The 27,990-nt window shown below is 56.6% G+C and overlaps 1 protein-coding gene across 1 annotated transcript; it reads right to left on the bottom strand.

Annotated features, from left to right (window-relative positions):
• Positions 1–807: 807 nt before the first annotated feature.
• On the bottom strand, positions 808–27,571 carry GALNT15 (polypeptide N-acetylgalactosaminyltransferase 15). The gene is made up of 10 exons (XM_062179123.1): positions 27,024–27,571; positions 17,395–17,561; positions 15,130–15,334; positions 12,953–13,120; positions 12,318–12,435; positions 9,888–10,082; positions 7,682–7,813; positions 7,225–7,329; positions 4,393–4,542; positions 808–1,009 (listed from the first exon to the last, which is right to left on the bottom strand). The coding sequence occupies exons 1-10, from the start codon at positions 27,569–27,571 to the stop codon at positions 863–865; spliced, it is 1,935 nt and encodes a 644-aa protein (XP_062035107.1). The 3' UTR covers positions 808–862.
• Positions 27,572–27,990: the final 419 nt, after the last annotated feature.

The following is a 27,990-nucleotide window of genomic DNA, read 5'->3' as shown; positions in this document are numbered from 1 at the left end:
CCAGCGAGTATGGGCGCATTTGGGGGTGTCCCAAACCAGTGCTGTGTGTCAGAGAGGGTGCTAAAGGCCACGCCCTCCCCCACCCCGACATTAGCACCCAACTCTTGTCTCCTCTCAGGAGTTTAAGCTCCGACTCTGGCATTCCCCTCCCGGGGAGGTCTGTCGCTTCGCAAAGGCTGCTGATTCTGCTGGTGTCCATGCCGCCAAGGCAGGAGGAGCGCCTCTCTCCTGGGAACCCCTTTGTGCCACCTGCAGGGGAGTGTGGTTATGGCGACCCCTGCTGGAGAGGGGCTAGCGCAGGTGGAAAGTTCTGAGGAAACAGAAAAGCAGTGGTCTTTGCAATGGCTGGGTTGAGCTGGAGAACCGGGCTGAAGCCCTCTTGCATCCTCTCTCCACCCTTACTCCTCTCCTCTCTGCACTGTCCCTTCCAGTGAGCATGAGCCTCATGCCATAAGCCCAATCCGAGGCTTTGCAATGCTGGGCTGTGCTATTCTGTTCCTTCCTTGGCCACGGACAATCCAAGATAGGACTCTTCGAAGACAAAGAAACTGACCCGCTGGACAGATGTGCGCTGGAGGTGCTGCCAAGAACATGCAGGATTTTTCCCTTCTCAGAAATCCACGCAAATGTTGGACCCTCAGTGGGAAAACAGAAAATCTCCTGTATGAAGAATGATCAGCTCCCAGCGATGATGACGATGAATCCATTTTCCATTTTTTTTTTTTTTTTAGACAGCAAGCAACCAACAGGATCAGGTATGAAAAGGAGAGACTTTTCTATATTCTTCCACTGAGTTTCCACTTCCTGAAACACGCACGGTCCTTGAATTCCCCGGGGATTCTCTCTTCCTCCATCATGGCGTTCACCGTTCATCCACGGCGCTGACCTGGTCAAATCGCCACAGCTGGCTGGCTTTGCCGTCGCACGGACGCAGGTGCAGCTCCTTATGGATTCCGTGCACCACAGCTTCTATGCATTTCCCAGAAAGAACGTGGACAATCACCCCGTTCTGAAAACAGAAAAGGGCAAAGAAAGGGAACCCAGGTGCTCACAATCAGTTAGCAAAGACTGCTTTTAAGATTCGTGCTCATAATGAAGAGAATTGTTGACGTGGCATGAACTGGCCTGGAAAAGGACTGTAGTATTTTGGATAATATAAAATATAATTTAGGTAGCTCTAAAATTTGGATGTCATTCAAAGCCTTGGTCATTAATCCAGTTATCTTTACCACCTGTTGTGTAATTGTGCCATTTCTTAGAAAATTCCAGTTGGTGTCATTCCAAGAAATAGAGTATGTTCTGACTTGCTACTATATTTGTGACATTATTGTGATCACTGTACTTGCAAATTTGTTTTCAAAAGGATTTAAATGGGGCCAGCATTGTGGCATAGCAGGTAAAGTTGCCTGTGATGCTGGCATCCCATATGGGTACCTGCTCAAGTCCCAGCTGCTGCACTTCTGATCCTGTTCCCTGCTGATGGCCCAAGTACTTAGGCCCCTGCCACCAATGTGGGAGACCCAGATGAATCTCCTGGCTTCAGCCTGGCCTGGTCTCAAATCTTGTAGCCATCTGGGGAGTGAACCAACAGATGGAAGATCTCTCTCTCTCTCTACTGTTCTCTCTGTAACCCTGATTTTCATATTTGAATAAGCCTTTAGAAAACAAAAAAAGATTTAATCAGCTTTACACTCCGTTAATCCTGCAATTTAGCCTTGCTACCACCAGGCTGTAGTAGAGAGCAAGACACAAGGACTCACTGAAGACCTAAGCCCATTGTGTTAAGAAAACATATGGTTGTTCCCTGCTCAAAATCACATTTTCAGGAAAAACAAACAAAAAACAAAAATACTGTTTTCTTTCTTAAAATGCCTACTTATTTTTTGAGATACACTATAATATTATTGGCAGTTTTTACACAATGTTGTGCAAGCATTTTCTTTACTGTAAAAAGAAACCCCTCCCCCCCATTAGAGTTCAGGCCGTACTGCAGCCTCCTCCCACCACTAGAACCACTAAGGCACTCTCTGTGTTTACAGAGACGTCTGCTGTGGGAATTTCATAGCAACGGAAGGACAGAGCGTGTGCTGTCTTGCAACTCGCTTGTTTCACTATGTACAGTGTTTCCAGGGTCCATCCGTGTCGTAACATGAATTAGTTCTTCCTGTCTTCTTTTTTTCTAAGTGTGGTCCAGCACATCACCAAACCCGCCATCCTAACCATGTGTAAGTGTAAAGCTTAGTGTTGCTAAATCCGCTCACAGGGTTGTGAGACCTCCACAGCTCTCCATCTGCAAAGCTGACCTGCTGTCCCCATTCAGCCACGACTTTGCTGCCCTACCGCTTCTCCACAGCCCCGGGGATTCCAGCTGCACTTTCTGTTTCTAGGACCTCGTCCACCTTTGGATCTCAGGTAAATGAAAACCTGTGTGTGTGTGTGCGCGCACATCTGGTGGGGGTGATTGGCTGTGTCACTCGGAACAATGCCCTCACTTGTTGTAGCCCTTTTTAGGGCTGAAGCATATGCCAGCATATGTGTTCACCACAGGTTGTTCTCTGTTCATACGTGGACGCGTGGATTTCTCCTCTCTCGGGCCACTGTAAGTGGTGCTGCTATGAGCGGTACCCCGCTCCTTTTCCTGCTAAATGACAATATCCCCTTTTAAAGTCTCATTTCTTAATGCTGGATATATCTCACTCATATTTTACTTGTTTTTAAATTACTGTTTCTAAGATGTATCTCTCTTAAGAACTTGCTTAGACTGGCCCTTTAAGGGACTGACCTGGGCTCTTAAGACTTCTCTGCACCTGTCCCCGCCGGGTCCCAGCTCCCTTGTCACCAGAGCCCAAGGAGCTTATTCAAGCTCAGCTGAAGTTGTCTAGGACAGGATTTACTTCCTTTGCAGCCTGCTTGCAAGAGAATCTGTGCATGGAGTTCTGTTTGGTTATTTTGCTCTCTCTATTCGCGAGCATAAGTTGAAGAAACATTTTAAAAAATGTATTTGTGGGGGCCGGTGCTGTGGCATGGTGGGTAAAGCCACCACCTGCAGTGCCAGCATTCCATATGGGTTGTGGTTCCAGTCCCGGCTGCTTCACTTCTGATCCAGCTCTCTGCTATGGCCTGGGAAAGCAGCAGAAGATGGCCCAAGTCCTTGGGCCCCTGCACCCATGTAGGAGACTGAAAGAAGCTCCTGGCTTTGGACTGGCCAAACTCCAGCAGTTGGGGTCATTTAGGGAGTGAACCAGTGGAGGGAAGACCTCTCTCTCTCTCTCTCTGCCTCTCCTCTCTCTGTGTAACTCTGACTTTCAAGTACATAAATAAATCTTTTAGAAAATGTATTTGTGTGGCTGGTGCTGCTGCTCACTTGGCTAATCCTCCACCTGCGGCGCCAGCATCCCGGGTTCTAGTCCCGGTTGGGGCGCCGGTTCTGTTCCGGTTGCTCCTCTTCTAGTCCAGCTCTCTACCCGGGAGGACAGTGGAGGATGGCCCAAGTGCTTGGGCCCTGCACCCACATGGGAGACCAGGAGGAAACACCTGGCTCCTGGCTTTGGATCGGTGCAGTGCGCCGGCCGTAGCGGCCATTTGGGGGGTAAACCAATGGAAGGAAGACCTTTTCTCTCTGTCTCTCTCTCTCTCACTAACTCTGCCTGTCAAAGAAGAGAAGAGAAGAGAAGAGAAGAGAAGAGAAGAGAAGAGAAGAGAAGAGAAGAGAAGAGAAGAGAAGAGAAGAGAAAAGAAAATGTATTTGTGTGTGTACGAACACCGAGACTCACTCCAGAGAGGAAGCTGTGCCTTGACACTGGGGCTGATCCTGTTGCCTTCCCTGTGCCTGGGACCCTCACTCTGGCTCCGTGCTTACGCCCGGGTTCCTCCCTGTGGATCACCAACCTCTGGAAGGCACCATGGGCTTCTCTCCCCCAGGGTGATGGAGTCCAAATGTTACTAAACTAGTGAAATGCTCACGGTGCAATCTGCATGAAAAGGAAGGAAGTTTCTTCTGCTTCCCCAGATCCGAGTATCTACAGCGATGTCTGGGCTTTTGCTGGGTCTGGGGGAGTTTGCATTGCTCTTAAAGCCACACCGTAGCTGGGCGCTCCTGTGGTGTGTGCCACCACCCTCGTTGTGACCAGAGCACATGAACTTCAAAGGAGGGGCTGACCCCCCCCCCCCCGATCAAGGCCATGGCTGTTCACTGATGTGACAAGCCAGCACATTGTGGGATGCTGGTGGCCCAACTCTGCTCTCTCTCCCTGCGGCCTTTGTACCAAGCCACTAAATTCAACAGCAGAGCGGCAGGCCCGTGTTGGTGACGCCCGGCCCTCTTTGGAGAGCCCAGGGTGCAGTGCGACCATCAGTCCCTTCCTGCCGGGCCGCCCCGCCCGCACGGCTCACCTGCTGGAAGTCCCAGTGCTGTGCATGGACGTGGACGGCAGGGCCTTCCCCGGTGCAGTTCTGAAGGAGCACCTGCTCTCGCCTCACATCCAGGCACAGGTGCGGCGGGCTGCGCAGGTGGATCTCCTTCCTGCTGGTGTGCTCCAAGCGCTGGCGCGGAGGGAAGGGCTGTTAGTGCAGCAAGGGAGGGCCCCCCCCCTCCCCTCAGTGCAAGAACTCCTGAGTTCTCAGTGCGACCTTCAGATGCTGCAGGGTCCGCAGAGCCACACACCGGCCTGCGGCTACACTCTGGTCTCTGCAGTCCCAGCCCCCAGCTGCGCCCGCCTGCATATTTACACACTGGGGCATGGTCCGTTCTCCACGTCACAGACGAGGCCATGCAGAACGCTGTGTGTTTTCTGAGTGCTGTCGGAAAGGCAGGTGTGCAGTCTCTCCTAGCCTGGGGTGACCGATTGCTGGGGGGGATGCGCCCCCTTGTGGCTGCGATGGGATGGCGCACAGCTTCGCGAGGGGGGTTTTGAACCGTGAGAAGTCTGTCCAGACTGATTCGAAGCCACGTTCTAACTAAACCATTTCCCGTCTGTGCCTGCTAGACACAGCCTGAAGAGCTTTTATGTCAAGTGTGTGATTTGGATAGGATTGGTTTTGAGAGTCACCTGTGCGGTCTCATGGGACCTCATGCTGTTGGTTTTATGTAGTTGGCTGAAGACTGCAACCGTTGCTGCCTTTTTATATTTTAAAAGATTTATTTATTTATTTGAAAGGCAGAGTTACAGAGAGGCAGAGGCAGAGAGAGAGAGAGGTCTTCCATCTGCTAGTTCACTTCCCAGTTGGCTGCAATGGCCGGAGCTGGGCCGATCTGAAGCCAGGAGCTAGGAGCTTCTTCCGGGTCTCCCACGTAGATAGATGCAGGGGCCCAAGCACTTGGGCCATCTTCCACTGCTTTCCCAGGCCATAGCAGAGAGCTGGATGGGAAGTGGAGCAGCCGGGATTTGAACCAGCACCCATATGGGATGCTAGAACTGCAGGCAGCGGTTTTACCCTCTGCGCCACAGTGCCGGCCTGTTGCTGTCTTGATATTCTTAATAATTCCAGGTAATTGGAGAGCACCAGGCCCTGCAAATTAGGTAGCTTCTTGTCCCTCATGGGCTGGGGTGAGCCCTGCCTGCAGCCAACGCCCTGGGTCCCTGAACTTGATGGTGACCATCTGCTCATACCCGGCAGAACAGCAGGGCCCAGGCCATGTGATCCCACTTTCAGGTGCCCTTGATTTTTAGCCCCATGGAGAGTTCTCTCTCCTTCGTGCATACTCAGTTAACCACGCAGGAAAAGGGTGTGCCACCCTCTCTACCCAGCATATCACATCCAGGAGTTTTAGGGAAGAGCTTTCGACCCATCTACTTTGTATTACTGCTGCATCCATGAGTCCTGGTTAGTTTCCTTTTAAAAAGAAAGCAACTAGGGGCTGGTCTGCGATGTAGCAGGCTAAGTCTCTGACTCCAGTGCCGGCATCCCATATGGGCACCGGTTCGAGTCCCGGCTGCTTCATTTCCAATCCAGCTCTCTGCTATGGCCTGGGAAAGCAGTAGAAGATGGTCCAAGTCCTTGGGCCCCTGCACCCGTGTGGAAGACCTGGAGGAAGCTCCTGGCTCCTGGCTTCAGATTGGCTCAGCTCCAGCCATTGCAGCCATTCGGGGGAGTGAACCAGTGGATGGAAGACCTCTCTCTGCCTCTGCCTCTCTGTAACTTTCAAATAAATAGATGAAATCTGAAAAAAAGGAAGCAAGAAGAGTGAGATTCGGTGAGAGGCAGCTGCACCATGGTCACCTGTAGAGGAGGAAGCCGAGATTCGGGGAGAAAAGAGGTGTGCGGAGCTCCCACAGCTCGAAGCGGGGACTCTGGATCAACCCCAGCCATGGGGGACTGCAGGGGCCTGGCCATTTCCGCCTGGCCCTGTGGCTCCCTCACTTAGCTCTCTCCACTTCTGTCCTTGTGCCTGCGCCAGGTGGGCGTGGCTCCTGCTGTGCCCTGGAAGACAGATCCTGGGCCTCTCCTCCTGGTCTCCATGCCCAGGCCTGCTCTTTGCACTGTGAAGCCGGCCTTTGCCTCAGCCGCTGCCCAGCCTCCAGAACCTCTAAGAGGTGTCCTGTCCTCTGGCCGGGCTCCCCCGGCCTTACTCCATTTGTCTAATGAATAGCTTCAGAAATTGGGCTTTGCTGTTCCTCGAGGCCTTGGGTTCTGTTAGCTTAACACAAAAGCCCCTCTCACAGCTGGAAGGAATGCTACTGGGGACAGGCCAGATGCTGTGGGTGGGAAGCTGGGAATGTGGTGGCCCCAACCCTCGGGCAGCACCGATGCTGGCTTTCTGTTGCCCTGGCCAGTGACTCCCACGAGATTTTCAGAAGGCGAAGTACCCTAAGCTATCAGGAGACTTCCTAATGATCAAGGGGCCCCACGGAGCTGGAATGACCCTGCTGCATCTGGATCCTTCTCCTGATCCGATGGGCTTCGTCCTCTCTCCTGAGCCCCACCTGAAGCCTGGAGGCATCAGGTGGCAACCCCTGGGCAACTGTCAGTTGTCCCACCTGTTACCCAGGAGGCTTGGTTACACAGCCTCTCTGCTCTCCCTTGCTAAGATGCCCTGGTTCTTACACAGCCCGCGCCTATGCCAACAGCAGGGGGTGGAGTGGGCAGTGCTGGGATAGATCATCAGAATTTGGGGACTGCTGGCACTCTAGGGACATGGGGGCCATAGACACACCCCAGAACAATGTCAGCCTCCTGCAAGTCTTCCTCCGGCTCCTAACCATCCTGCAAAGGCTGACCACGCACCTGTTCCTGCCGGCTGTCATTGCAAGGGGCCAGCACCATGGGACAGCCCAAGATGTCCCCTTCTGTCGGGCAGTCTGCACAGAAGCCGAGGCCGGTGTTGTGGAGCTGAAAGTGGACGTGAACGTGGAGGTGAACCCCAGCCGCATTGCGACAACACCTCAGCCCCTGCCCTGCCCTCCCTCTTCTCTCTGGAGTATGGCTCAGGGTGAGTTATCCAGGCCTCTCACAGGAGGCAGGCCCCACCGGTGCAGGTGAGTGGCCCTGGGTGGATTATTAGACTGCCCAGCGGCGTGCGTCAGGCTAACACGGCAGTAGGCAAAGGCCTCAGGGCCTCTGAGGTCCTGCTGAGCCTGTGGCTGCTGGCCAGGGTCTTGGATGAGCATTGAACATGCAGTTCTTGCCTTGGGAAGCGTCCCTGCCCCTTCCTGGCTCCCCGTCTTCCCAGACCACGCCTTGCCTTTCCCGAGAACCTGGGCCTGGGTTCCGATGGGTACAGCTCGGGGTAGATGTGGGCCAGAAACCAGTGGAATGTCCGGCAGCCCAGTCTTCTTTGCAGCTGCAAGCGCTCCGGGCAGTCCAGCTTCTCACTCTGCGGTGGGAGGAGATGGACACTGGCATTAAGGCGGTGCAAGCTGGTTTCACACAAGAATTCCCGGGCTGGGACAGGGAGGGCGTGGCTAGGCGGGATCAGGACTGAATGAGCCGCCAAGCCCCAAGCTCCCAGAGCTGCAGGCTGGGGAAAGGATCCCATATCTGGCATAGAGGGTTTGCAAAAGACAAGAGGATGGGTTTTCCCTAGAGGGAGCTGCAGCACCAACAGCCGGCTAGTTCACCCCTTCCCGCAAACCCCTGCATTGTCAGTGTACGGAGACCACGTCTGTGCTTGGCTGACTCTTCTGTGCAAGCAGCAAAACTTGTCCTTTGCCCCCAGCTGGGTGTGGTGCAGAGTCTCCATGTGCATCGTGGAGCCAGGAGGTGACACGCAGGCAACCAAGTTGATGTCTTCGAGGTGGCCAATTTCCTCCACGAGTGAGGCATTCTCTCTTTTTAAATATGTATTTATTTCTTTATTTGAAAGGTAGAATGACAGAGAGAGGGAAAGAGAGACAGCGAGAGGGAGAAATCTACCCGCTGGTTCATTCCCCAAATGTCCACAGCAACTGGCGCTGGGCCAGGCCAAAGCTGGAAGCCTAGAACTCTATCCAGGTCTCCCACATGGGTGCAGGGGCCCAAGGACTTGGGTTATCTTCCACTGCTTTCCCAGGTGCACGAGCAGGGAGCTGGATCGGAAGTGGAGCAGCCGGGACTCAAACCCGTGCACACAGGGGATGCTGACGTCACACATTCTCTCTCCTGAGAAGGTGTCCGGAGTGGACCGCTCTCTTCTTTACAGACATTATCCCTTCCAGGAAGCTGCTGCCCACCAGGAATCTGACAGATCCGGCTGCGGCTCTGTGTCCCTGGCAGGATCGGCACAGAGGCTGGCACAACGCAGGGGCATACACAACCCTTGGTGACCACTAGAGGGCGTGAGGAACACGAGGACCTTCAGCCCTGCTCAGGTCTTGCTCAGTGCCAGGCAGCTTCTGAACGCACTGGACATGTGGGACTACTTCAAAGCGTTCGTGGAAATAGAATTACAAAATGATTACTTTCGTGCAAAATTTTTTTTTGAATTTTTCCACAATATGCATTTCTCATGAACTCTTTGAAGATACCTTGTATTAATTCATTAGTCTTAAAGATCTATCTATTTGGAAGGCAGAATGTCTGAAACAGAGAGAGAGCGAGTGAGCGAGCGAGCTCAGGGGCACTTTCTCCAGGTGAAAAAACAAATACCGAAAAACTATCTTGGCGTTCAAGGAGCCCCCACACCCCAGGCCCCGGAGGCTATTGCAACTGAGGGAGGGAGCTGGATCCACGGTGGCCAGGAGGCAGAGCCTCGAGGACCAGAGAGGAAGGGGAGGCGCGGGGTCCTCCAAGGGGTGCCCTGTCGGAGGTTTTCCCTGCACCTAGGGGAAGGCTGTTGGTGGGGGTGGGGGGTGGGGGGGCACAGCTTGCCTCCCCATGGCAGGAGCCCGTGGCAATCCTCACATCCGGCTCAGCCCTGAGTGAGTGCAGGCTGGTGACAGACTGTGGGAGCTGTCCCTGGATCCCTGTGGACCCGGCAGTCCCAGCACAGCGAGCAAGGACGTGAACCTATATCCCATGGAACGGCACGTCCGTGTTACTCCATAGGAACTGAGCCAAGCGGCAGCTCACCCAGATGATGCACTATTTGGGGACATTTCAAATGTTTGCTGTTCTGTTTGCTTTTGTATGTATTGCACATCATGGATAATTTCCCCAGCCTGGAGCACTTTGCTCAGGGCCCTGGGAGACCTTGCTCATCTGTGTTGTCTCTCCTCTGGTCCCGTGGTGAAGGGCTGCACTCCAGAGACGTCAGCCCATGGCCATCAGGGAGTGCCCAGCCAAGGCCAGCTGTGCTGTGGGTGCGGGGTGCAGAGAGAGAGGCTGGGAGAGGCAGCCGACAAGCCCACCAGGAAGAGGGGCCACTTGACAGTTCAGCTTAAGGGAAGCTCAAGCCGGAAGCTTCCACGTCCTCGTCCCGCAGGAGGCAGGAGCCTCCCTGGCCCAGCAGCCCCACCTGTCCCCTTCCTCACCTGGTTCAGGGAGGCGGCCTCCGGGCAGTGCCTGTAGAAGGTGTCTTTGAAGGAGCCCAGCCAGGTCTCAGCGAGGCGGACCTTGCTCCGCAGCGCCGCCTCCTGGTCGAGCGGGGAGTGGGCCTCCCAGTCACGGTAGACGTGGCCTACCCGGGAGCAGGGCAGGATCTCAACGGAGCCGCCACAGAGCCAGGCCTGCCGCGAGGGGGAGTGGGGTGGGGGTGGGAGGAGAGAAACAGCCCTGCAGTCCACCTCCAGGCGGCCCTGCCTCCCCCCCCCCCCCGCCCCGCCGCGACGGGCTGGCCGAATGCACGGACCGGACCGGATCGGACCGGAATCCTCCGGGTTTCCAGACCGGCCCCTTCCCGGGCAGGGCAGGGAGCAGCAGGAAGCTGGGGTGACCGCCCAGATGTGCTGCGCTGGAAGACACCTGCTCTCACTTGGAAGCCGCTGCGCTGATCCACAGCCCTGCCCGCCACCCCCCTGTCCCCCGGGGCTGGGATTCTGCAGCAAGAGGGGTGGCCCCGGTGGCCTGGGAGTTTCTCCTGCTAGGCACCAGAGCTGTGCGCCCGCTGTCCTCACACCGAGTCTCCCCCACGACCGGGGGCTTCTCTCTGCTCCCTACCAACCTCGCTCCCTCTGCCAAAGGCCCGAGGTTCGCTCCATAGGAAGCCTCTGACCCCTCACACGGGGACACCGGTTGGAGGGAGCAGCACACCGTGGCTGGGGGTCCCAAACCCAAGATGCCCCAAGTGCCCCAGCAAACTCATCGTGCACAAGGAGTGCTTTGAATTTTTGAGAGAATACACAGCAGCGTCTATGAGGTCTCGAGCAAAGCCACAGCAGGAGTTAATTTGCGCTCTCAGCGGCAGATCTGTGCACTTTCCATGACGGGGCTCTGGGAGGTTACTGTGGAGGAGCAAGCGCTATGCAACCCGGTGTGGACCAGGAGATGCTGTGGCTAGGGTCCAGTCTGATGCCAAGGTGGGGGAGGCTGGACGGTGCCCAACAGGTGCTGAGTGTCAGATGGGCATGCACTGAGTCGCTCGGAGCACAGAGCTGACCAGGATTTGTTCTGACCTGTGTGTGCTGACACAAAGGGTGCCATGGGTGCAGACTGCGTGAGAACCTGGTGAGCTGTATGAAGGGCAAAGGACTGCTGGAAGCCTTTCTTCACGCAGGAGACGGGAAAGGGGTGGAGGTAGGCAGGCGGGCCCTGACAGGGCAAGGACTTCAGAATCCTTCTGCAGCCTTGGCCTTGACCTCAGAGAGTCCCACCTTCAGAGAGAGACCCCGCCCAGAGACTCCACCCACAGAGACCACACCCACAGAGATCCCACTGGCAGAGGCCACACCCACAGAGACCCCACCCAGAGACCCCACCCACAGAGACCCTGCCCACAGAGGCCACACCCACAGAGACCCTGCCCACAGAGACCCCGCCCACAGGTACCCCACTGGCCAGAGACCCCACTGGCAGAGTCCACACCCACAGAGACCCCACCCACAGAGACCCCACCCACAGAGACCCCGCCCACAGAGACCCTGCCCACAGAGACCCCGCCCACAGAGACTATACCCACAGAGACCCCACCCACAGAGACTACACCCACAGAGACCCCACCCACAGGGACCACACCCACAGACCCCACCCACAGATTACACTCACAGAGGCCACACCCACAGAGACCCCACCCATAGGACCCCACCCATGGAGACCCCACCCACAGAGACTACAGCCACAGAGGCCACACCCACAGAGATCCCACCCACAGAGACCCCAACCACCGAGACCACACCCACAGAGATCCCACCCACAGAGACCCCACTGGCAGAGTCCACACCCACAGACTACACCCACAGAGATCACACCCACAGAGATCCCGCCCACAGAGACCCTGCCCACAGAGACCCTACTCACAGAGACCCCATCGACAGAGACCACACCCACAGAGATCCCACCCAGAGACCCCACTGGCAGAGACCACACCCACAGAAACCCTACCCACAGAGACCCCATCGACAGAGACCACACCCACAGAGATCCCACCCACAGAGACCCCACTGGCAGAGTCCACACCCACAGACTACACCCACAGAGATCACACCCACAGAGACCCCGCCCACAGAGATCCACCCACAGAGATCCCACCCAGAGACTACACCCACAGAGATCACACCCACAGAGATCCCACCCACAGAGACCCCGCCCACAGAGACTACACCAAGAGATCACACCTGCAGAGATGCCACCCACAGAGACCCCACCCACAGAGACCCCATCCATAGGACCCCGCCCATGGAGACCCCACCCACAGAGACTACACCCACAGAGACCACACCCACAGAGACCCCCACTGGCAGAGTCCACACCCACAGACTCCACCCACAGAGACCCCACCTGTTGCCCTCCCTGGCTCTAGGGCGCACCTTGAGAGACAGTTCGAGGTTTTCAGCACCGCTTGGAGACAGGAGGGGCTCGTAGGCGCCCGTGTTTTGGAAGTAGTGCCTGTCCACGGCCACCACCTCTCTGGGCAGCACAGGGCTCCTGGACAGAAGAGGGACAAGAGACCGCAGCTCAGAACCAAGGCGCCGCTGGTGAGGCCGGGACGGGGCTCCCCAGCAGGGCGGGCAGTGGCTGCAGCGGGCTCTGGGCTCACTTGGGCCCCCGGGGCTTTCCACCATTGCCTGGAGTAAAGCAAGGGTGTCAGAAACCCCCGCGCTTGCGGAGGGAGGATTATGGCCGCCCAGGACTTTCCACCCTGGGACCACGCTGGGGCTCCCCTAGCTCCGGCTCGCGGGGTCCTGGAGAGGCGTTCGGGAAGGAGGCTGAGGTTTGAGAGACGTTGAGAAGGGAGCAGCCGGGCTCTCCCCTCCTCTCTTTCCCCTCCACGTCTCTGGTTTCTTCCTTCCTGGCGAGGGAGCTGGGCCAAGATCCCGGGTCAGCTTCTTTCACGTCCCTGCACCGCTGCTCCCTGCGGGAGCGTCACTGGACCCCAGTGACATACGGACCACACCACCGGGTACCACCCGCCCCTGCGCTATGGGAGCTGGCAGCCGCGCACCTGATAGGGCTGATGGGGGACTGGAGGGCTTGCTGCGCGTGCTCGGGCAAGGGCTCCCAGCGGAAATCCAGCCTCCAGTCCAGCACCCCACGCTGCAGCTCAGGGGAGGGTTGATAATGGAGAGTCTTCCAGTCCACCACGTCTATGACCGGAGACACCACACGGCTCCTGCAGACAATCGCGGGCTCAAACGAGGGACACAAACCCATCACCGCCTGGAGGATGCACACACAATCCACACTGGGGCTCCCCACCAGCCCCTCGTGCCCACCAGGCACCTCAGCTGTGGGTTGTCCAGACTGAGATGTGGCTGAAGTGTAACACACAGCCCGGATGGAGAAGGAATACGTGAAAAAAAAGTATAGGAAATCTTAATAGCTTTTGTAGTGATCATACGTTGAAATGATAATATTTGGATGTGTTGGGTTTACCAAAAATATGTTGCTAAAATTAATTTCACCTGTTTCTATTTTGTAATGTAATTATTAGACATTTTAAAATCACATGTATGTGGGCCGGTGCTGTGGTGTAGCTGGTAAAGCTGCTGCCTGCAGTGCCGGCATCCCATATGAGCATTGGTTCAAGTCCTGGCTGCTCCACTTCCCATCCAGCTCTCTGCTATGGCCTGGGAAAGCAGTAGAAGATGGCCCAAGGCCTTGGGCCCCTGCACCTGCATGGGAGACCTGGAAGAAGCTCCTGGCCTTGGACTGGCCGAACTCCAGCAGTTGAGGCCATTTGGAGAGTGAACCAGCAGATGGGAAAAGCACGCTCTCTCTCTCCTCTCTCTCTCTCTTTCTCTTCTTTTGAATAAATAAATTAATTAATTAAAATCTTTTTTAATAAAAAGTTTATGGAAAATATGTATTAGGAAAAGTATGCCTGGATTTCAGTATTTCTTTCTGTGTATACCAAAATAAACTTACCTTCTAATTCCTTTTTTCATGAGATTTTGAAGAACCCTCATGTGAACCAGAGAAGCAAAGAATGCCGGCTCTTTGTGAAACTTTGCTGATCACAGAATCAAATGCTTCCACTTGCTGGCTGCATGACCTATGGTCTAGGGTAGTTTAGAGACTGTCAACTCCCTATTCAGGTTCTGATGTAGTCTTAATGAAAACAGCAGGGCCGGTGCTGCAGCTCAATAGGCTAATCCTCCACTTTGCAGCGCCGGTACACCGGGTTCTAGTCCCGGTCGGGGCGCCGGATTCTGTCCTGGTTGCCCCTCTTCCAGGCCAGCTCTCTGCTATGGCCCGGGAAGGCAGTGGAGGATGGCCCAAGTCCTTGGGCCCTGCATCCCATGGGAGACCAGGAGAAGCACCTTGCTCCTGCCTTCGGATTAGCGCGGTGCGCCGGCCGCAGCAGTCATTGGAGGGTGAACCAACGGCAAAAAGGAAGACTTTTCTCTCTCTCTCTCTCTCTCTCACTATCCACTCTGCCTGGCGTCAGATCAGCGCGGTGCACCAGCCTCAGCGCGCCGGCCACGGCGGCCATTGGAGGATGAACCAACGGCAAAAGGAAGAGCTTTCTCTCTGTTTCTCTCTCTCACTGTCCACTCTGCCTGTCAAAAAAGAAAACAGCTGACTTTTTGGGCGTGAGCATTTAACCTAGCAGGTTAGATACCCTCGTCCCACATCGGAGTACCTGAGTTTAATTCCTGGCTTTGGCACCTAACTCTAACTTCCTTCTAGTGCAGACCCTGGGAGGCAGTAGATGATAGCTCAAGTACTTTGGGTTCCAGCCATGCACATGGAGACTTGGGTTGAATTCCTGACTGCTGGCTGCAGCTTCAGCTCAGCTCTGGTCACTATAGGCATTTGGGGAATGAACCAGCAGGTGCGATCTCTCTCTCTCTCTCTCTCTCTCCCTCCTGTCACATAAGAATTAAATTGCCAGATTTTCATTAAAGGTAACGATAGCCGTTGTATGACATTACCCTTCCCATGCAACTTAATAGGATTTTAAGTATTCATAACTCCTCAGGAAAGTGTGCTCTGGGGCTGTTTCCTGTTCTAAACACAAGGATATGGAGTGGAAGAACTCCCCATGCTGCTTCACCTGCAAACTACCTAGGAACAGCTCTGTCCCCAGCGGCGGGGACCTGGCCATCCCTGTGGTGCACAGATGCCCGGCGAGCGGTGGGGGCTGGACAGCATTCCCCCACCCCCAGGAGGGATTACCTGTCGCCGGCTATTCTGCTGAGGAGGGGCTCCAACCAGCCGGGGTGGCACTCGCAGCGGGCATCCATGAAGACCAGCACGTCCCCCGTGGCCCTGGTGGCCCCCAGCATTCGGGCCCCGACGGTGCCCAGCCTCTTGTTGCTCCTGAGCAGCCTCACTCGCTCCAGCCTGGCCACATGCTCGCTGAGAGCAGACTTGAGCTGTCCTGGAGTTGTAGGGTCGTGGTCAGTGGGCTGGGGGAGACCACCACTAACTAGGGTCAGTCATCCACGCTTTCTGGGGACCACGGTCCCGACACTCAAGGATCTTATTACGGTGTGGTTGTTGCTATGGTGCCCGATGGATGGGTCAGGGTTTCTCCACTAAACACCAAGAGGGGTGGCGTTGTGAAACCAGCGAAGGGGAGAGCTTGCTGGAGTGTTCTAAATGAGCGCTTACCCTCAATCAATCAATCGACCAATCAATCAAAATCCCATGCACACGGATCCCCATCTGGTGCTCAGCTTCTTGGAACACAAGCCCCAGGGGAAGTCCTAGCAGATACCATTGGTGTCCTGTCCGGGTGTTCTGGGGTCCCTTTCACTGGTTGCTTGTCTCTCGCCGCTGTGGGTGCGCTGCTAGCTTCAATCTGTACCTTTTCTGGAAACGTGTCCTTGAGTACCCAGGGCTCATGCAGAACATGGCCCCCAGCCCCGGGTGCTCAGGTCAGACTCTGCAGTGAGGTTTACGCTCCAGCCCACTCCCCACCTGGGGACAGGCGATGGCTGGGCTGCACCGGAAGCCACCCCTTGTGTTGTTGTCTCTTCTGCTCCCTGCAACTCCCCAACAGGCCGCCCCCAGGGCACCCTCAAAACCATCGCATCTCAGGGGCCGCTACAGCCTCAGACTGTAGCCTTAGGGGCCGCGTCTACACAGAGAAGCAGTGGTCTCCAGGAACTCTTAGACATGGGGAGCTCCTGGCCGCCTGGACGAAGACCACCGCAGGGCAGGGGACCCTGCCTCCTGTGCCTCTGCTGCCGTGAGCCCGCGGGCAGGGCCCGGCGGCCAGGAGGCGCTCAGCACCCGCGCTGAACAGAAGCGAACCAGGAGGCAAGCAGGTGCGCCCCGATCCCCACGCCGGGGCAGCCTTGCCCGCGGCTGGAACAGCTGGGTTTCTCTGGAGGCCTAGAAAGGCCCAGGCAGTCCCTGGCACACTCCCTGCGCCACGCCCCCGACGCCGCCCTCCTGGCTGCCCCAGCTTTTCTGTATGGCCAGCAGGGTCCTCATGGGGACGCGGGATCCGCAGCCTGTAGGATGTTGCATTTCTCACTGGCAAAATGCTGGGCTGATGGAGTACATAGTAATGGCTTTTCTGGTAAGGTTGACAGCCTGGAGCCAGTCCCTAGAGAGGGACCTCTGTTAGCTTAGCTATTCAAATCTATAGATTTGTGCGTGGGTGGCTGGGCTGCGTTGAGTGTTTCTTCTCCCCTTCCACGTCTCTGACTGAGCTCAGCTTAGCTCAAAGCAGCTAAAAACACCTTGCAAGCCTCCCTGGCTGCTTAGGGGCAGCGGTTGTGGAAATAAACTAGGTGAGAGGACTTCCTGAGCTGTAAGAAAGATGACTCTCTGGGTTGGTTAAGACACATGCAGCAAATAAATCCTGTTCCCTCCTGATCCACCAGCCTGGTGGTGAGGGGCAGAGGGAGAGTGGGCGCGGGGTGAGTGGCTTCGTTGCTGGGCAGGGCCCCTGACACCCAGAGGTGGGGCTGCTGGGAGGCGGTCGCTTCCCCAGAGACCAGGTCATCGTGGGTGGGGAAGGGCCACAGGTGTGCTCCCAGAAGGAGCCTGGCTCTGCCCAGGGCTTGGAGAGCACCTACACGGGCCAGCTGGGCCAGAGCTGCACCTGCGCGCCCCTCCTGCCGGCGCCACCCACCGCCATGAGCAGGCTGGGCAGACAGAGGCCCCTGGCCACCGTGTCTCTCCGCGGCCAACCGCGCCTAGAGAGTGATGGGCGGCTCTAAGCAACGCAGAGCCTTGGCCTGGGGTCTGCGAGGCTGTGGGCGCTCACAGAGCGACCACCCGAGCACGGGTCTCGGTGAGGTTTACTGCACTACGTACTGAGAGACCCAATCGGCGGAGCAGCCCTCCACCCAGGCCTCTCTCTTGGTGGCTTCCCCCATGGTCCTCCCGGGGTTTGTCTACTTGCACGGGATCCCTCACCTGGAGCTCCGCCCCCTGGGTGGGGCGCTTGGCCTAGCCCCCACCCCTGGCCACGCCCACGGCTACCTTGCTGGCTGAGGTCGTCCACGAGGATGACCTCCTTCAGGACGGCCCGGGGAGCGGTGTCCAGGATGCTGTGCACGGTCCTCAGGAGGGTGGCCCAGGCCTCGTCGTGGAAGCACAGGATGACGCTGGCCGTGGGCAGGCTGCCCCCTGGCGGCGGCTGCAGACACCTGCAGGAAGAGACCTGTGAGCCACAGGCTGCCAGACTCATCCGCCTCTCCCGGGCTCCCCAGGCCCCGCAGTCACAGGGCGCGCCAGCCAGCGCCGTGGCTCTCCTTGGGTTTGCAAAGAGACCGCGTCGCACCAGCAGCAGCTCGGCCTCCTGCGGGTGTTGGGAGGTGCTGCCGCCCTTCTGGGGGTGGGGTATCGCAAGGACCCGGACCTACCAACCCCTGCAGGCACCGGGGAAGGTGAAAGGCAGGTGGAGTGGCGGCCGGGCTCAGCCTGGCCCTGCCTGGGGCAGACACACCAGAAACAGCATGTTGAAGCGGGTCCTCAGCCCTCCGCAGGCCGTGGTCAGCCCACGGACACCGGGGGGCGCTCGGGATCGTATTCTTGGTGCCCTGCATTAACTATAGCCCAACCACTCCCCGGCAGAGCGTGAGTCCTGAGCTACTTCTTTTCTTTAAGCAGAGTTACAAAGAGAGGAGAGAGAGAGAGAGAGAGAGAGAGAGCGAGCCAGAGACAGAAAGAGATCTTCCATCCACTGGCTCACTCCCCAAATGGCCACAATGGTCAGGGCTGAGCCAGGCTGAAGTCAGGAGCTAGGAGCCGGGAGCTTCTTCCGGGTGTCCCACGTGGGTGCAGAAGCCCAAGGACTTGGGCCATCTTCTACTGCTTTCCCAGGCCATAGCAGAGAGCTGGACTGGAAGTGGAGCAGCTGGGACTAGAACCAGCACCCTTATGGGATGCTGGTGCTTCAGGCCAGGGCTTTAACCTGCTGCGCCACAGTGCCAGCCCCTCTCATACCCATTTTTGACTCCATTAAGTCCCTTCGGAGCATGCACTTTAGTTGACCTCAGTTTCTTCATCTGTAAAATGGACTTGTTGAAGAATTGGATGAGTTCGTGCTCATCGTGCCGCCTTGCTCACCGGGAGAGCACAGCCAACGTTCTCACTCTTTCTTGCTGCATCTCTCGTGCCTGGATGCCTCTCTCAGCCTCGATTGCTTTGTCTACAAAGTCAGGAAGATGAGAAGAGCTACTCTAGTCCCCGAAGCCTGGCCTAACCGTGCAATGTTCTCCACCACGGAGGCGGCCTCCGGGAGCAAAGGTTTCTAATCGGCGGTTGATGGAGCAGTGGCTTTGATAGCTTTGCTTTTGTAAAAATGCGGGCCTTGTCCCTTCAGAAGAGTGGGGTCTGTGGGAGGGAGCCTGAGGTAGCCCCTGTCTTCCTAGATGCCACGTGTCACTTCCATGCCTTATTTGCAGGCCTATCTGTTCAAATCCTTGGCTCGATTTCCAATCAGCCATCTTTTTCTTGTTTGGTTGTAGGTGTTCTTTATGTATCATGAATACAACTCCTCTATTGATTAGAGGATCTGCAAGTATTTTTCTCTCATTCCTGAGTTCTTTCATTTTCATGATGGGATTCTTTGAAGCACAAGTTTTGTGTTTTTATGAAGTCAGGATTCTCTGTGGCTTTTTTTTTTTTTTTAAGCCACTAAGTTTGGAGGGCAGGTACCAGGCAACACTGGATAATGGACACAGTTTCCATCTTGAAGGTGAAGTGAGAGCCCAGAGCGCTTAAGGGGCTTACTTAGGGTGAGTGACACAGCCACCAGTTGAGGCTCGGTTTGACTCCAAACCCAGTGGCCTTGGCTGTGTGCAAGGAGAGAGGCACGTACGGCCGACTCAGACTAAATGCTGGCAGGATGTTCTGGATTGTGTCACAGAGTGATGACGACAGAGGGTTGTTGGAGAAGCAGGCAAACCGTGAGTTCCTTCGCATAAGCTGCACCGGCCCCAGGGACTCAGGGAGGCAGTAACCGTCCTGGCTGCCTTCCACACTCGCTCATCTGGAGCCAGGCCAGGCATTGTGCCCTCAGCTTTAGACTCAGTTTTAGGGAATGTGCTCTGTTGAGGTTACTGTCCGCCCTGTCATTCACCAGCCCCACCATGGAGCGTTGGCAGGAACCCTTTGCAGACAGAAGTACCGTGAAAGGCTTCTTTACCTCTTAGGACCTCCTGTGCTTCCTCCTCATGAGCATAACGCTGATGGCATCCATCATGTCTCCTTTTTCGAGTTGGTTCCCAGGAAGCTCCAAGTAAGGGACTAGGCTAGTCACCACAGGAGCTGTGGACAAGTTCTTGGTGGGAGCGTCTGTCTTCATCCTGGCTTCCTCTTCGATCTTGACTTTTGATCCTTCTCTCCACCCTTGGACAGATACTCACCGACAGTCTAACGTGGGTTAGGACCGGAAGAGGAATTAAATAGATGCGGTCCAAGGGCAGACTCTGGGATGCACCTGCCCATTGCATTATACAGCTCCCCAGCAAGGCCCATCTCTGGCTGCCCATAGAAGCAACTGCCCTGAAAATGCACCTTTCGTTAGCTGCCTCCATTCTCCCAGGCCCCCACCTGCCAGTCCTTCTTGGGATCATCCGCAAGGCAATTTCTTGTCTTAGGACCTGCTATGTAAGGGGATGCAAACTAAGCTAGTCCCTAACGTTGTGGAGTTTGTAGCCCATTAAGCAGATGACCAGGTCATGATTCGACAGCATACCGAGTGCCCAGAGGAGACATTCAAGAAGGGAATGCGTGCGGGTGGGGATCGGTGGTCCCGGCAGGTGTCACAGCCTCTGCCGAGGTCTGGAGGTGGGAACCGAAGGAGGAACACTCTCAAAGACAAGTGCGCTTCCCCTGATCCTGACCACAAATCACAGTAATAGCAAGGCCCTCTCTTGGGCTGTAGCTTCTAAGCCACTTCAAATCCTCGAGAGAATATGGTAGCTGGGTGATCCAAGCAAGGGGTCGGGGGCAAGCTGCTCCACTGCTCTGAACCTCTGGTGCTCTGTGCTGGAGGGGTGCACACGACCGCCACCACACGACACCAGGGCACTGCTGAGACACGCCTTGAGGCAGTGTGAAGCAAAGGCTTTGGGACATCATAAAGGTGTGATCGCCCCAACTCTCCAGCCCCTCCTCCATTGAGGGCTGGGAAGAAAGGCATATTTTTATTATTAAATAACGGGTCTGCTCTCTTTGTGCCTGGTGAGTATTTCCTTATCTCAGGGTGTATTTGCTGTAAGTGTCCAGGAGCCCACACCCCTGACCTCACCTGCCCGTCTTCTGAATGCCAACAAAGACCCCAAGGCTTTGGAGTCAAATCAGCTCAGATCTGAATCCTGACCCTGCCATTTACAGCCCCTACTGAGCCAACACGGATGCTGCCACCCTTCCCCAGTGCAGGGGTGCAGCCTGGATTAAGAGGGGTAGCCCTGGTCGATGAGCCTTTCAATCCACACCAGCTTTCTAGTTCCCATTGCAGGATCAGAGGAGCGAAGGCACGTGTGTGCAGGCACATGCTACGTCGTCATGCAGGGCCAGCATCCCCCATGAACTTGGAAAACACATTTGGATGCTGATTGGAAGGCAGTGAGTCATCGCCTTGGGCCGGATGCCCTGGCTGGAGCACCCAGGCTCCCTCTACCCTCCCCTCGACTGGCCAGAGGACAGAGGATTCTACAGATGTTTGGGGGTTACTGGCTCCCAGCTCCTACCCAATCAGCAGAGGCTCCCGGCTTGGTGCTAAGCCCACAGACCTAAAAGCCTGGTTTCTTGTCTGCATTCTGTAGCAAATTCCCCAAGTTCCGTGGGTTGAGGCTGAGCCTTGCTCACCTACTTTTTCTTTTCTTTTCTTTTCTTTTTTTTTTTTGTTTTAAGATTTATTTATTTATTTGAAAAAGTCACAGAGAGATGGAGAGACAGAGAGAGAGGAGAGACAGAGATATTTCATCTGCTGGTTTATTCCCCAAATGGCCAGAGCTGGGACAGGCCAAAGCCAGCAGCCAGGAGCCTCATCTGGGTCTCCCACACGGGTGCAGGGGCCCAAGCACTTGGGCCATCTTCCACTGCTTTTCCAGGTGCACTGGCAGGGAGCTGGATTGGAAGTGGAGCAGCTGGGACTCAAACCGGTACTCCTATGGGATGCAGACGGCGATCTAACCCGCTACACCACGGCGCCGGCCAATCACCTTCTTACTTCTAATGGTTGTTAAGTAAATGCTTGTTTGGTGGACAAAGAAAGGCGCTGTTGTTCTTGTTCCCAGCAGCACACAGGCTGCCTCTCAGCATCGACAGGGAACGCTACCCCACAGCCTGTTCCTACTCCCCGAGAGAAGCCCAGAGTGCAGCAGGCTCGCCTGCAACAGGAGGGGGCAGGTGCATCTCTGGAGCAGCAACTTGCAGGCCAGGCCCAGGGCTGCTAGGGCTGGGCCACAGCCTGGAGCTGAGCCCTCCCCAGAATGAAGCTTACGGCTGGGAGGGGAGGTCGAGGCAGTGAGTGCTGAGCCTGCCGCCGCCTGCTTATCCCTCTCTGTCCGTGGAAGCTCCTGGCTCCTGGCCTGCTTGCCCAGGCCACGGCAGAGAGCTGGGTTGGAAGAGGGGCAGCCAGGACTAGAACCGGCGCCCACATGGGATGCTGGCACCACAGGCGGAGGATTAACCTACTGCACCACAGCGCTGGCCTCTGGTCCACTTCCTATTCAGCTCTCTGCTATGGCCTGGGAAAGCAGCAGAAGATGGCCCAAGTCCTTAGGCCCCTGTGCCACATGGGAGATCCGGAAGAAGCTCCTGGCTCCTGGCTTCGGATTGGTGCAGCTCCAGCCGTTGCAGCCAACTGGGGAGTGAACCCCTGATGGAAGACTCTCTCTCTCTCTCTCTCTCTCTCTCTCTCTCTCTCTCTCTGTCTCTCTCTTCTCTCTGTGTAACTCTGACTTTCAAACAAAGAAATAAATCTTTACCAAAAAAAGAAAGAAAAAGAGAAGGTTGGGGACAGAAGGGCAGGATACTTGAGCAGGTGCCTGGCCACCATGTGCTGAGGGATGCTGGGAAGGCCAAGTCCCCCAAAGTCCTATGGGCGGAGAGCTTCCTGCCTGCCCACTTCCCCCAGCCTTGTCTAGAAGGTTCCCTGCCCCTCCTTCCCTCCCCGTGGAAACCTGCCGTATCCCCTCAGCCCAAGCCATCTGAGCATCTCGGTTCCTGTTCACCTGTTGGGCCTGGCTGCACAGGGGAATCACTGAGAGAGGGGGCCGGGGGAGGGGGTTGGGATTCCTGTGGTCCTGGTTGATGGTGATCCGCAGGCTCTCCAACGTGTGGTCAGGTGGAACATCAGGCACACCCCTGGCCTTGCCAGGGCGTCTGCACTTGTACGTGAACGTGAGTCACCCAAAGGTTTTTATCCTGTGGGTCTGAGTGGGACTTGAGATGCTGCATATCTGGGACCACACGATGAGGGCTCTGGGGTAAAGGACACCAGTGATTCCCCTGACCCCTCCCAGGAGATGGAGAGACACAGGCGCAGGCCACCACCTCCAATCCAATCTCATGGCCACCTGGGTTTGTCCCAAAGTAGAGAGCGGGACCCTACCTCACGGGCTACTGTGAGGACACGAGCCTCTCCCGGTGTGCTGCTCAGCTCTGTCTACACTGCAACTCCATGGAAGGATGGGCTGCAAGCTGGGGGCTTGTACCTTTGTGGCTTGTGGCTTGGAGAGTGGGGCCCAAGCGGAGCAGCCTCATCCTGTCCGTGCTGGGCTGCGTACCCCGTCCTGGGCGGTGGGGTGGGGAGGGCTGAGCTCCAGCCTGTTCCTGTACCACCGCCCCCTGCCCCGGGTCCCCTGGCTGTCTTGCATGTCATTACCCATCCCCAGATGTATGGATGCCCCTGCTGGCTGACCCTGCTCTGCTTTGCGGTCTCTTGGGCTGTCCTGGCCCACAGCAGGTGGGCAGTCAGCCTGGGGTGGCTCTACCTGCTACTTCGGGGAACTGGACAGAGCCCGTGCATTGCAACAGCGACCTCTGCCTGGCAACAAAGCTGCCGCCAGCGTGCTGCCCCTGCTCTGGCCCCTGTACTTCAGCAGACCCCAGGTGAGCCCCAGGCACGAGGAAGCTTGAGGGGCCACGCTCTGGCCAGTCAGTTTGGTAGGAAGAGGGTGGCTGGAGGAGAGCTTCTCACGGTGTCCCTGGATCCACGGTAGCACCGGCACCCTGGAAGGAGCTGGTGGAGGCGCCCCTGTGGGATCCCCCGCTGAGCGGGAGCCAAGTATTTGCTAACAGGGAAAGGGTCCGACTTCCACGCCCTGTCCTTGGGAGCAGCCTTGGAGCACTGCACGAATCCTCCTCCTTGGTCTCACTCCTCACGGTCCTTCTCTCTGTTTCACCTGTGGAGTGGAAGCCACTTCATCCCCACCCCGCACGTCAGATTCGACCCTGTACAGAGTGGCCCCTGACACTGTTGCGCTGTGCACCCCTTTCTGTGTCTTTCTTCCTCACTCAGCAGAGCACTGCCTGGGGACCCTTCACTGTCCCAGGTGCTGCTATCCCAGCCTGAGCTCCTCTGGGGCTCTGCGGTGAGACATCAGCTGGCTTCCGGCTCCTCAGGGCCACCCCAGGCGCCGGGATCAGCGTCCTCCCATGAGTCTCCCCATGCACCTCTGAGACTTCTCCTATGAAACCACTTGAAATGCCTGCAGCCCCTGTGACTTCCCCAACCCCTGGCCTGGGAAGTGAAAGCTTAAAAGTCTGGTGAGACTTTGGTGTCAGACAGCCCAGGTCCCTCCACCTTGCTGTGCCTCGATTTTCCCATCTGTCAAATGGAACCTACCCACCAGGCTTGTTATGAGAATCCATGAATACCATGCGGCAGAATCTGTAGCACATAGTTAGCACTCCATAAACATTTCTAGAGACTCTTTTTATGATTCCTTTCACATGGATATTTTTCTTTTGGGGTCTTGCATTATTGGCAACTTTCCTAGCTTAGCTCCTATTCAAACAGAGCCCAGCAATGACCCCAGAGGGACTCAGAGAAGGCCCGTGTCCTGGGCAAGGGGAAGCAGGCACCTTTCAGAATTGGTCTGGAGGTTGTGCTGTAAGAATTGAGCTGGGGGAGTCAAGGTCTGAGCAAGCGTTGGTAGATGGTGTCCTACAGCGGGAGGCAGGGACTCTGAGCGCTCTAGTGTCCCCCTTGCCCTGATGGGAAAACAGCAGTGCAGGGCCTGTACACAGTAGGTGCCTAATATATGCTGTTTCTGTCCTGTGTTGTGTTTCTGCCCATTTTTTAAAGGGGTGGGACAGGAGGAAAGTGCTGTCACCCTAGGAGAAGGTGGTGGCGGCTGCCTCTCTGGGGTGCCGGGCAACCACCTGCTGGTGGGAGACGGGTCTGGGCCCCCCACCCCGGGCTGCTCTGCATTGGCTGCACGTGCTGGAACGGCCAGCAGGGGGCGCTGCACACCTCCGCACGTAGCCGGCGGCTGTGAGAACCTGAAGCTGGGGGACCAAGCCTCCTGTTCCCCCCCGCCCCCGGGGTGGAGGCAAACCGAGAGGAGTGGATTACCCCGGCTGAAGAAGTACCTGTTGAAGGGTTCCCATCGAACACACATGGCACAAAATACACCCAGACTTGCACCACACACTTGCACACATGTGCATCACCTCACACCACATGCATGACACTCAACACACTCACAAGCAATACATAGCCACACGAGTACCAGACAACCACGTACCTGTGCATATCACACCCCACCAACATACTCCACACACAAACGTGCTGCACACACATATGCACAGAGCACACACAGCAGAATTCACCCACACTTCTATCAAACACACATGACACATTCATGCCCTTCATACCACATGCCTAACACACTTGCGTGAGTACACACACCCCACTCATCCAATGCATTTCTAACACACGTGGAACACATGATATTCACCCAGTCCACACAAGCAGAGCATGCCTACACAACAAAGTCACAATACAACACATATACACATGTGCACCCTGCAAACACACAAAGAACACATTGCAACATACACATGTACCACATACATACTATGTGCATGCATACCAACACCAACACATGTGCACACATGACAAAAGATCACGCCCTTAATACCTACACACTCACACCTCATACACAACATACACAGGCAGCAGGCACCCAGGCATGGCACACTGTACCACAGACGACAAGGACGCACGGTATCTATTTAATACCTACACAACAATGCTCACACAGCGTGCAGTACTTACACTACACACACCTGCACAAACACACAGACACAATGCACCCACGGATGTGCGTGTGTACTACGCAGACACACACAGTCACACACACACGTCTTGGTGAGCCTCCTTGTTTGAAAAATGAGGATATTCACGCTGGCTCTAAGGCAATGGCAATGGCAGAGTCAGTGAGAAGAGTTTGAACAGCGCATGCCCACTCACTCAGCGGTCATTTCTGTGACTGCTGTGCTGTCCACATTCAGTCCCCACCCTCCCTGGGGCTCACAGCATGGCAAGGGAAACAGCCACATCCCTGACCATTTAGCTTCACTTGCAATGAGTGCTCTGAGCTCAGACTCCAGGGTGCAGACGAATGGGGCGGGAGCTAGAGCTGAGACAGGACAGGTGGGCAAGGGCCCCAGGGCACGCAGCGCGCAGTGTGGGGAAGCATTGGCTCCCGGGTGCTGAGCCTGCCTTTGCCTGCCCTGGAGATCTGGGCTGAGGGCTGACCGGGGCAGGGGGCCCAAGGAGGATGTGGTCCTGCTCCCAGCTGCTGTCCTACACGTGTCCTTGTGTCCTCTGACCCCGAGGAGTACGGGATGTGTATGCTTTCCAGGAAACTGCTCTGGGAAGAGCAGCGACTTACAGGGGAGGGACCTCAATGGTTCCACTCACCAGCTGCTTCAGTCCCTGTGCACTGGTCAGCAGCCACCCCCGCCAGGGTGACGGCGAGGCCACCAGCTACCTAGGCACAGCTAAGCTGCAGTCGGCACAGTGGGCTCTGGAGCACTCCCCTGGGACCAGTGGACTAGGTAGCACAAGGTGGCGCTTCCGGCTTACTCCAGCTCAAATGCCTGACTTCGTCTCCCTGCTCTGGTGTCTACTAGCTCTGCGACTGTGGGCAAGCCACTCGGCCTCTCTCTGCCTCGTTTGCACACTCATGAGACCGGCACCCATCCTACAGAGTTCTAAGGGCTTCTCCAGTCAGCATCGGAGCAACACTTGCATTCCACTCGGGTCCGTGGCAAGTCCCACACACACTTCACCGCAGCTGGTATTTTGCACCAAAGTAAAAGCAAACACAGACAACCATCCCACTACGCAAAAGATGCTCAGAGGCGCTGGATGCAGCCTCGGGGTAAACGCACGCTCCGCCCTCCCCCTGCGCTATGCAGATAGCGCCAGAGATAACCCCAGAGAGCGCAGACACAGGGGACAGGTGGCGAGGAGGAAGAAGGAGTTGCAGTGTCTCACTTTCCCCTCCCTAGGACAGTGGTTCGTCCCCGGGGGCTCGTTCAGTACACAGCCCTGGATCCCACCTGCACAGGGAGGAGACGCCGGAAGTGCGCGTCCCTGCCCCGCACGCCGGGCAAGGGAAGGCGAAGGCGTTACTTACAGCGGGTGCTGGGCCTCGGGCAGGGCCCTCTGCAGGGGCAGGCGCGCGCTGAGGGCCTCGCTGAGGCCACGTGGGTCCAGGCCCAGTGGGCTCAGGGCCTCTTCTTCAGACACCTCCCCGTCCTCCTCCTCGGCCCCCCAGTCTCTGTCTGGGGCTCCCTCGTCCTGCCTCCTTCGAGGCTGCTTGATAAGCCGGTAGCTGCCCCCTCTCCTGCCGCGGCTCTGGTTCCTTCTGGCCCTGGGGGAGGCCACGGCCACCAGCAGCTCATCCTCCCGCAGGGAGATCAAGGGCGGCAGCCCCTCCAGGGGGCCGTACTCTTCACCCTCGGCCTCAGCCTCCAGCACCCACTCTTGGGAGTCCCCAAAGTCCAGGCGGTCCCCAGCATCCAGGCTGCGCTGGCTGGCCGGGGCCGTGCCAGTGTGGCGGGAGGTGTACGTGGGAGGGTGCAGCATGGCTGCCATCACCAGCATGCAGCCCAGCACCGGGAGCAGCAGGAGGAACTGGAGTCGCTGGCGAGGCCCCGGCCGGTACCGCTTTCTCAGCAGCATGGTGCTAGGACTTGCCAAGTGCAACAGGTCATGTTCAAGTTCACGGTCTTGCCCCTCTCTGGGCTCCTTCCAGCTTGCAGCAGTTTTTCAGTTGCTTGTTCCACCTGGAGGGTTTTTGCCAGTCCCTCACCCTGCTCCTTTCCCCCCACCTGGCGTTGGCCAGCTGCCGTGTGTGTGGGACCTGCTTGCACCCGCAATCAGAAAGCCCCAGGACCCAAGTCCCACCCAAGTCTCTCTGGGTGGATTTCTGTAATTGCTTCCTGAAAACCCACGCACGGGGATTTCACATGCAACTGCCCGTTCTCCTGTCGCCCTGCTATTCTCTTTGGGAGAACAATGATGACTCCGTGCTGCTCAGGTGTGTGGTCCCATGGGTGCCTTTCCCTCTTTGCAAGGATGGGCAGACGTCCGGGGGAGCT

This window comes from Lepus europaeus, chromosome 2 (assembly GCF_033115175.1).
Source record: "Lepus europaeus isolate LE1 chromosome 2, mLepTim1.pri, whole genome shotgun sequence".
Lineage (NCBI taxonomy): Eukaryota > Metazoa > Chordata > Mammalia > Lagomorpha > Leporidae > Lepus > Lepus europaeus.
Note: the sequence above shows the minus strand (reverse complement) of the source record. Positions and strands in the feature narration are given on the sequence as shown.

What these genes read in the sequence shown, in the direction of transcription:
- GALNT15 (XM_062179123.1), bottom strand. Translation starts at nt 27,571, where the DNA reads ATGCTGCTGAGAAAGCGGTACCGGCCGGGGCCTCGCCAGCGACTCCAG. An exon ending in GGACGACCTCAGCCAGCAAG is followed by an intron (nt 15,335 to 17,394) that starts GTAGCCGTGGGC and finishes CTACAACTCCAG; the next exon opens with GACAGCTCAAGTCTGCTCTC. An exon ending in AGCACTGGGACTTCCAGCAG is followed by an intron (nt 1,010 to 4,392) that starts GTGAGCCGTGCG and finishes TTCTGTTTTCAG; the next exon opens with AACGGGGTGATTGTCCACGT.